This window comes from Mytilus galloprovincialis, chromosome 14 (genome assembly GCF_965363235.1).
Source record: "Mytilus galloprovincialis chromosome 14, xbMytGall1.hap1.1, whole genome shotgun sequence".
In the NCBI taxonomy this organism is placed as follows: domain Eukaryota; kingdom Metazoa; phylum Mollusca; class Bivalvia; order Mytilida; family Mytilidae; genus Mytilus; species Mytilus galloprovincialis.
The window spans coordinates 50,889,926-50,900,023 of record NC_134851.1 but is presented as its reverse complement, the minus strand read 5'-3'; the positions used below and the strand labels follow the sequence as shown (position 1 = coordinate 50,900,023).

General features: G+C 32.3%; 1 protein-coding gene across 1 annotated transcript; it reads right to left on the bottom strand.

Moving 5' to 3' along the window:
- Nucleotides 1-330: 330 nt before the first annotated feature.
- Nucleotides 331-4,306, bottom strand: LOC143058789 (uncharacterized). The gene is made up of 2 exons (XM_076232237.1): nt 3,672-4,306; nt 331-1,218 (listed from the first exon to the last, which is right to left on the bottom strand). The coding sequence occupies exons 1-2, from the start codon at nt 4,051-4,053 to the stop codon at nt 782-784; spliced, it is 819 nt and encodes a 272-aa protein (XP_076088352.1). The 5' UTR covers nt 4,054-4,306; the 3' UTR covers nt 331-781.
- Between the last annotated feature and the right edge of the window lie 5,792 nt (nt 4,307-10,098).

Below are 10,098 nucleotides of genomic sequence, written 5' to 3'. Positions count from 1 at the left end.
TAATTGTCCGATTTATTGACGAAGGAAGGACAACTGTATATATATATATATATATATATATATATATATATGTGTGTGTGTGTATACCATTATACGTAAATATATATAGGGGTAAATTCAGTAAAACATCTCCCATTGACTTTAATGCTAATCTATGGAATTAAATTTATACCTGATATACCTTTAGAAATTGGAAACTTTCATATAACATTCATGAAAGTACAAATGTAGCCCTATCTTTTGCAACAATGAAAACATAGGGTCATGCAGCATTTTTTGGGCATTCACATGGTCTTGTTTACAAACAATGTAGATTCACACTGAATTCCTATACTGACCCCCATTACTTTTCAACCATGTAGTGAAAAAAATAGTACATTCAGCATTTATTTTTATTTTTTTTTCACTTTTTTTACCCATCTGCAAAAAATATTTATTACAAACATTATCTACCAATCAGAGGAGCATATGACTTCAGTGTTATACAGAAGCTCTCCCCTAAATGGGCGGTCCCTTATGACGTATATTTATTTAGTGAATTTACCCCTATAATTTTTTTTAAGCACTGACTGATATGTATACCATTATACGTAAATATATATATATTTTTTTTATGCACTGACTAACTGTAGTTAATTCCAATTTTAAAATTTCTGTACATTCGTTATTTCCCACTTGTGCTGCAGAGCACGAATCTAATTGTGACTCTTTCATTTATTTTGATTGTTTATTTATATAGTTTGCTGTTATAACCAACTTGAGAACTTTTTCGATTTTAATGTCATAACCTTGAAAACTCGCCAACTGCTAATTTTCCTATTGATACGTAACACTTCGTACAAATACTGTCTTTTTTATGATAAACGCTACAGTGGGCTTCAATTTCTGCTACTTTCTTCTGAATTTTTTGATGGGCCTTTTCAAATAGTCGCAGTCTACCCATAAATATTTTTGTAGTTGTTGTTGGTGAAAGATCATAAAATTCTGAATTGTTTTCTAATAAATCTGAGGGCGTTCTGGTTGCCTGTTCTATAGCTTTGTCTATAATGGTTTCAAGTTTATAATGTTCTGCCAATTTCATGAACCAGACGAGCTGTTCCACTGGTAATGATTTTGGTCCATTTTCTATCTGTCTCAGCATAAACTGCGAACAACGATTCTTTAACGTTTGTACTTTATATTCTTCTGAAAGTTTGAGCAACACAGAGAGGTTTTCATCTGAAAAAGGAAAAACACATTACATTCTTGTAAAACATCGAGTTTTTTGTCTAAAAAAAAAACTAGTTTGAAATATACCTATGACTGACACAAATCAAATAACGATTTCATGGAATATACTTATAAGTTGTATTGTATGAGGGCGTGGATAGGGGTTACAGAATAGAGAACAATGCGCAAAAACATAAAGAATAGAGAAAAATTAGCACAAAACAAATAAAGAATATAGAATATTGGTGTGCCAAAATATAAAAAAAAAGCACTGGCTACGGTTTCATGGAAATGTAACAATACTAATAAAGGGCTGCGCTTTAGCGCATGATACGCCCGTTGCTCTTTTAACTTGTCTTTTATGCTTTAAATGTATTGTCCCAAAATTGGAAAATCCCCCCTTTTTTAAGCATAAAAATTCATAACACGGAAATGTAAAATCTGAAATTTATAAAAGTTGAAAGGGAGCTTACATCAATAGATATAAACAATTCACCAAAGTTTCATGGACATTGGTGAAAGCCTTTTTGAGTTATTGTCCGAAGTGTTAAAAATCCCCCTTTTTTTATGAATAAAGCCCCATAAATCCAAAACTTAAAATCTGAAATTAATAAAAATTGAAAGGGAGCTTACATCAATAGATATAAACAATTCACCAAAGTTTCATGGACATTGGTGAAAGCCTTTTTGAGTTATTGTCCGAAGTGTTAAAATCCCCCTTTTTTTATGAATAAAGCCCCATAAATCCAAAACTTAAAATCTGAAATTAATAAAAATTGAAAGGGAGCTTACATCAATAGATATAAACAATTCACCAAAGTTTCATGGACATTGGTGAAAGCCTTTTTGAGTTATTGTCCGAAGTGTTAAAAATCCCCCTTTTTTTATGAATAAAGCCCCATAAATCCAAAACTTAAAATCTGAAATTAAAAAAAAACGAAAGGGAGCTTACATCAATAGATATAAACAATTCACCAAAGTTTCATGGACATTGGTGAAAGCCTTTTTGAGTTATTGTCCGAAGTGTTGAAAATCCCCCATTTTTTATGAATAAAGCCCCATAAATCCAAAACTTAAAATCTGAAATAAAAAAAAACGAAAGGGAGCTTACGTCAATAGATATAAACAATTCACCAAAGTTTCATGGACATTGGTGAAAGCCTTTTTGAGTTATTGTCCGAAGTGTTAAAAATCCCCCTTTTTTATGAATAAAGCCCCATAAATCCAAAACTTAAAATCTGAAATTAAAAAAAAACGAAAGGGAGCTTACATCAATAGATATAAACAATTCACCAAAGTTTCATGGACATTGGTGAAAGCCTTTTTGAGTTATTGTCCGAAGTGTTGAAAATCCCCCCTTTTTTATGAATAAAGCCCCATAAATCCAAAACTTAAAATCTGAAATAAAAAAAAAACGAAAGGGAGCTTACGTCAATAGATATAAACAATTCACCAAAGTTTCATGGACATTGGTGAAAGCCTTTTTGAGTTATTGTCCGAAGTGTTGAAAATCCCCCCTTTTTATGAATAAAGCCCCATAAATCCAAAACTTCAAATCTGAAATTAAAAAAAAACGAAAGGGAGCTTACGTCAATAGATATAAACAATTCACCAAAGTTTCTTGGAAATTGGTGAAAGTGTTTTTGAGTTATTGTCCGAAGTGTGGACGACGGACGGACAGACGGACGGACAACGGTATACCATAATACGTCCCGTCCCGGGCGTATAAAAAAAGTATTGTTACATTAGAGACTAATTGCCGGAATGTAGGGTTGGATAAGGAACCTATTAATTACGAATGTAACAATAATATATTTGTGTATACGGAAAACTGCAAAAATTAAAGTATTCCAGGTATAAAACTATATTTATTACACAAAAAGAACAATGTCCTGAATGCCGATATCAAGTAAATACAGAATAGCCGTTATTTTTAAAGATAATGAATAATGAGCGAAGAAGTTAAGGCTACAGAAATGAACGACTCCCCATCTATAGTACCCTCGTGTATTGGGAGACATATAAAGGAACTCTCAAATAGAATATCAAAATAAAACATTTGATATCACTAAATATTACGTCATGATCAGTGGCGGATCCAGAAATTTTCATAAGTGGGGCCCACTGACTGACCTAAGAGGGGGCCCGCTCCAGTCACGCTTCAGTGATTCCCAATATAAGCAACCAAATTTTTCCCAAAAAAGGGGGGGGCCGGGCCCCCTGCCCCCCCCCCTAAATCCGCCTCTGATGATGAGACAAACTCAGAATTAAAGGAGATGATTGTTAAACGTTAATGAAACAGTAAATCAACAACCTAATATCAGAATATGCAGCTGAGTATTACATGTTCACGTCATACGAAAATGAACCCTGCTCGGTACTAGATCGTGAATTCAGCTGATATAGCATCAACCATTGAATTTCAGAAGAATATTTTGCGTGTTTTACGAGAAATTTCTTACCTGAAATAGGTTTTAAACTGTCAGGATAAACACTGTACAAGAATTCCAACATTTCATCATATTTTCGACCAGAAAGTGGAATTTCAAACAGTGATAATTCCCTGGCACGTCTTTCAAACATTTCCTTAAAAACTGGTGAAATTATGGACAAAACTAATCTGGAAACGTATAAAGGTTTCCCTTCGACAATCAGTCGCATATCTGAAGTGTCAGTGGCTCGTGAAAACGCATTTGAGACGCTCTCGTGCGACAACGAAGATGATATAGACGATACAGACAACTTTCGGTGGCTTTCAAAATTGTCATTTTCATCTTTTTCGATAACACTTATTTCGCTTGTTTTCACAACATCTATGTCTTTGTTCTTTTCGCCGTCTTCCATATTTCTTTCCTTTTTTTTAACTCAATTCTACATCAATCTAACAATAATTGATATGTAGAGACAAGACGAACTGAGCGGGACCCGATCACAAAACAACATATTACACGGGTAGATGAGTAACAATGAGGGGCTATGATAAAACATGAACGCTTTGTTTAAATGTTTCAATTGATAAATCTTTATCTTAGTTAATGAGAACACTAAATCAGAATTTGATAGTATTTCAAGTGACCTGACATTTTAAATAACTATTTAAAAACCTCGACAATGTTTTTATACATGCATTTAAGAAAGACTTGAATGACTACCATGAAAATCTATATGAACGATGCACCACCATCAAACTAGCTAATCATTAGTATGCTAAATTGTTTATAATTTATACTGTTTGCAAATGATATTGCGCTGTCCTCTGAATGATAGGAAGGATTTCAAGAAAATAAAATATAAAAATGAATACAACCAAACTAAAGCAGTGACTTTAAGTAACAAAGATGTGGAGAAAGCATTGAAATAATGACTTATTACTCATTCTTGGTAACTTTTGGTATAACAAAGGTAGCCTTTGAACTGCACGACACATAAAAAACTTAACCAAGTACAGATGTCCTCGTGTCCTCTATACCCAAGAAATACATGTATTCCCGTCGATTTACAGCTTAAACTTGTTTACTCTTTAGTTAGTACTGTGGTACTCGCTGTATGCTTCAGATGTATTTGGATATGATTTAAGAATGATTACTCTACCGACTTTTTCAACATGTCGATATTTGTTTTAGAACTTCTAACAATCGAGCACACTAGAAATTTCAACATCTTCTCAACAAATGCAGAAACATTTTACAAGCCGTGCAAACATCATCAACGTTTGATTTCTTTTCTTAAAAGAGTTCAATTGTTGTATATACTACAGAAAAACTTGACCATTAAACCCCAAAAATAGACATGCTGTTTAAGCTTGTGAAATGCGGGAGGTATAGATACAGACTTGTATGAAATCGGCAAAGCTTAGTATTGACACTTATGCCAGATGCAAGAAAAAATGAAAGTAAATTCAATCTATACTCTAGATCGATGAGAATTTCGTTGAGTACTGGTGTCCCTATGTAAGACAACAGTGGGACTCAGTGGACATTGATAAAATTGTTCAAAATTTTAGGCATCTCGAATAAAAATGACAACTTAACCTATGTTTCATAAGAATCTCTGTTTTTTGTAAGATATAATGTAGATTTGTGAATCTCAAGCATCGTGAACTCGTGGAACATCGCCTGTGAATCGAAAGATACAAAACACGACAAACATAGTATTTGTAAAAAGGAGATAAAGGACCGTATGAAGGCTCTATGTTCGTATTTGCATTGGGCACGTCCACAAGGTCCAGCTAATTCTGACATAATTTGATAAATCTATGTTTCTATCTATAACAGTTTTATTATTACCCTACATGTATTCTCACAACTACTCTTATGTTTCTAGTTGTCGAAATAAAGCACACATATAAGAAGAACACTTATAAATATGAAAGACCGTTTTCATCACAGCATTTCTTTTTATAATTTCATAGTAAGGGAGCTACCGTTTGATTTTTTATGGGGGGGGGGGGTCTAGGATGAAAAATTTTGTCCTGCATTTTTTCGTTGTAATCTCTGTCCTGCCTTTTTATTTTTCACTCTTTTCGGTCCTAACTTTTTTATCTTAGTTTATCCTGACTTTTTATACATAAATTATCACCCTGCCTTTTTTTTTAGCCAAGTTGCTCATCCTGCCTTTTTTTCAAATGGGAGCTCCCTAATCTGGATTTAAAATATGTTTGGTATAGCCAAAATATGTCTGGTACAATCAAACTATGTCTGGTTTACCAAAATATGTCTGGTTCCATATTTTAGATTACGTTTTCTTAGCAATAACCGGCTCCTACCAATATTCAACCTTGATTAAAGTCATAAATCTTTACCAAAACTTCTGTAGTCTTTTGGAAACTATCGATATGCACTAGAGTTATCTCTCTTCATTTGCTAATAATTTTATTTGCAAATGACACGAAAACGCAATAGTGAAGTATGAACATGAAACAAAAACATGGTCATGATATTTTTTAACTGTTGAAGGACATGCCCACAATTGCAATTTAGTCTCTGTATGTTTCCAATTTTCCCGATTTCAACTTCTAGTTATATAACACAGTGGTGGATCCAGAAACTGACTGCCTAAGAGAAGTCCGTTCGTGTAAAGCTTCAATGATTCTCGGGTACTGCTATTTTGCATGTTGCATGTTGCATGTTGCGTGTTGCGTGTTGCGTGTTGCGTGTTGCGTGTTACATGTTGAATGTTGACTTAAAGGATAAAGTTAATTCTTTATTTACTTTAAACAATACAGTTTATCAGTATAATATGTATAAATATACAGTTTACAAGTTGTATAGCGTTAACATACACATAAATAACAAACGTCAGAAATATCAGTCACATATTATACAGTTTGTGAGTTTCAATAAAATTGAGAAAGGAAATGGGGAATGTGTCAAAGCGACAACAGCCCGACAAAAGAGCAGTCCACAGCCAAAGACCACCAATGGGTCTTTAATGTAGCGAGAAACTCCCGCATCCAGAGGCGTCGTTCAGCTGGCCCCTTAAAATATGTATACTAGTTCAGTGATAATGGACGTCATACTAAACTCCGAATTATACACAAAAAACTAAAATTTAAAATCAAACAAAACTAACAAAGGCCAGAGGCTTGGGACAGGCGCAAAATTTTGCCGGGGTTAAACATGTTTGTGAGATCTCAACCCTCCCCCCTCAAACTACATATAATAAACATAGGTCTAAAATATTATTCCTGCACTTAAATGCATAGAGTAAGTACTTTCCTAAATTACAGAGTTCCTTAGTGTTTTCAACAGAAAGCAATTGTACTAATTTATAAGTTGACGGTCCTTTCATATTTCTTGATAAACTTCTTACGTATATCATTATAATTTGTACATTGTAAAATAAAATGAAATTCACCCTCTACTACATTTTATCACACATTATACACATTCTACTATTTCTACTTATTCCATAAAAACGACCAGTTTCAATGCATAGATTATGTGAGGACAGGCGAATTCTCGTTATCCACTTACAAGCTATTACAGGAATACATTTTTGTAAATAAAATTGTAATTCTACATTTGACACAATATACTTATATATTCTACCCTTTGGTGATGTTTCAAGCGTGAAATGCAACTCTTGTTTAGCTTGATCATATATCCGTTGTTTGGTTGATAGTAAAAAGGAACTATCCAAACAAAGTACCCATTGGTTGTCCCAATAATAATTCATACCAAGATCATATAAAATTGTTTTAATACAAGTTGCCCAATTTTTGCATTTATTGCTATTTGCTACTAGTTCTTTGGAACATGACTTTATAATACAATTTTCACTACCGTGAATTTAAGTTCATAATTTGAGCATCCTAAAATTTCGCTCATATAACAATGGAAATCTTCCTAATTCATAATATACCATTACATTAGAAGTGGACCTCTTGACACCTAGTAATGTTTAACAATAGTCCAAATGAACTTTTTCTACATTTTGGTGCTCTATGAACATCTCAAACTTCACAACCATACATTAAAATACTACATACATAAGTGTCAAATAAACTTATAGAAGTTAATTACAGTGTTCTGGTATAAGGATGATGCCTTTTCATCATAACATAGCTTTCCTGCCTTGTTCAGCAGTGGTTTTGAGTAATATAAAATTTACAATTATAATGAAATAACATAAAGGAACTACAATATCTAATGGTTTACCATTATAAATCCATGTCTCAGTAAGACTAATTTTCCCACCTTTACGAAAAACTACCTTAAGGAGGCCCGAGGGTATAAAAATTTCAGAAAAAAAAATAAACATTTGTTTTTTATTTCAAATTTTATTTGTTATCTTTTGTAGTTGTTACTTATTATATGGTACAAAAATTATTCAAAACAAACAATTCGTGTTGGCCCCAGATGACTTTTAAAATGTATACATCATTGAAAAAGTTCCAAATTATCTCCCTTTGGTGGAAAAAGGCCATTTTTTGGCTTTAAAATTGAAATATCTCTTTTAACTCATTGGTGACCTCTATTTTTAAATATAATTCCCATACAAGCTGTACTTGAACTAAATTATTGTAAAATTTGAGCGATTTCTGTAATAAATTTCTTTCTTTTTTTTTCGATATTACCTTTACATCTCCTCTTACTTCAACAGAAAAAAAAAACTTTACAAAAATGTATGCTTCTTTCGAAGGCAGACTGTGAGCGCAAATGAACGGTGACCCCACTTTTTTATTTTATTTTTCTATTAACTATAAGATCAAGTTCATTTATTGAAAAATATAGAGAAATCCTATATAAAAATGATTTAGACCCGCGAACCCCCTTAAATGACATTTTTTTGTACATTAAGGAAGTCTTTTCTTTCGTTTTTGTTTGTTGTTGTTTGATTGCTGTTTCAATGACGTCATTCAAAATTATATAACAATACCTTCATTTTAAAGGGTGTTTAATTAATTTTAATGAGAACAAATTAAGGTATTTTAAGTTTTTACCAGTGTCTGTAAATTGAACCTTTTTTTTTATGTTGAAGTACATGAAGTAACAGAATCTAAAAAATAAAGGCTAAACATTTTAAATATTCATTTGTTAAATGAACACGAGGTTCAATGTTTAGGTTTATATAATAACTAAATGTGTACGAGTCAAATTTATTCTGCACTATATTATGCTTGGTAACATAAAATGGACCATACATGAACCTATCTGTTGTCATAGTGTATACTTCAATTCATTTGAAATTTATAATTAATCTATCAACAAAAGTCATCAAAACTTTGATTCTGGAGACTGATCTATAGTATTAATTAGATGATATGGGATAATTTGATAGAATTTTATGACCTGTTAATTATTTTCAATGACAGAGATTTTCTCTCAACATAGAGATTTTTATATTCAGCTAACATTAATAAACAACTTATCAAGCTAAAGGTGAAATGATCAACAACAATTAAAAACAATTAAAATAAAGGAATGCCCATGTGAAATGGTTTATTTTAAAAAGAAGAAAAGCGAAAGGAAGACAAACTTAAGCTCAATGACACTATTTTAAACTTAAATTAAAAGACAGATATTGATAAAAGTGCAGACTCCATGATGTATGTCATAGATATAAGGGTGAAAATACGATGACTGATAAAAAAAAATTACAAAAAGTATATCCAAATTAAAAATTCATCCAATTTTACAAAAACTGTAAAAGAAATAATGGAACATCATGCATGCAACACGCAACATGCAACATGCAACACGCAACACGCAACATGCAACACGCAACACGCAACATGCATACTAGTCAATTTCATGATTCTCTGCGTAATCAACCAAATTTTTCCAACAAAAGTGGAGACTCAAATTCGCCTCTGTAACATGAATTGTTGTATAATAAAAAGAGGCAACAGAAAATCTACTCATGCAGTTATGTTTTGGCTGAAATATTACCCGCGGTTTGTTCATCTTATGAAGACACAGTATCACTAAACAGCCATCTTGTTGTAATCGCTTCGAAGATTTCAAATGGAAAATAGTTTTTCTTAAACGAGATCTTACTATTATGTATATATACATATATATAACAAGACAGGTCTTATAAAGACATCAAATAGTTTGCAGGAAAAAAATTCAGGGATAAATTCAATTCGAAAACGTTCCTTTAAATTCAAATTTAAATTTTTGGCTTAAGTAGGGGTTCGGTCTCTGGTTTGGTATAAGGTACATTTGTAACCATGAGACAGCTCGAACCACAAGGGATCTCGAACAAGAAGGGATACTTGATGAAGGTAGCAATTTGATAAATAGGTCATAAAGTTGATGGAGACTCAGAGTAAAGCAGTAATAGTTATAGTTGGGATGATATTTAGTCCTTTAACATATGACTTTACATTCTTTAATAACTTTCAAAGTTTTTATACTGATTTTTTTTTCTGAATGCTCGGGC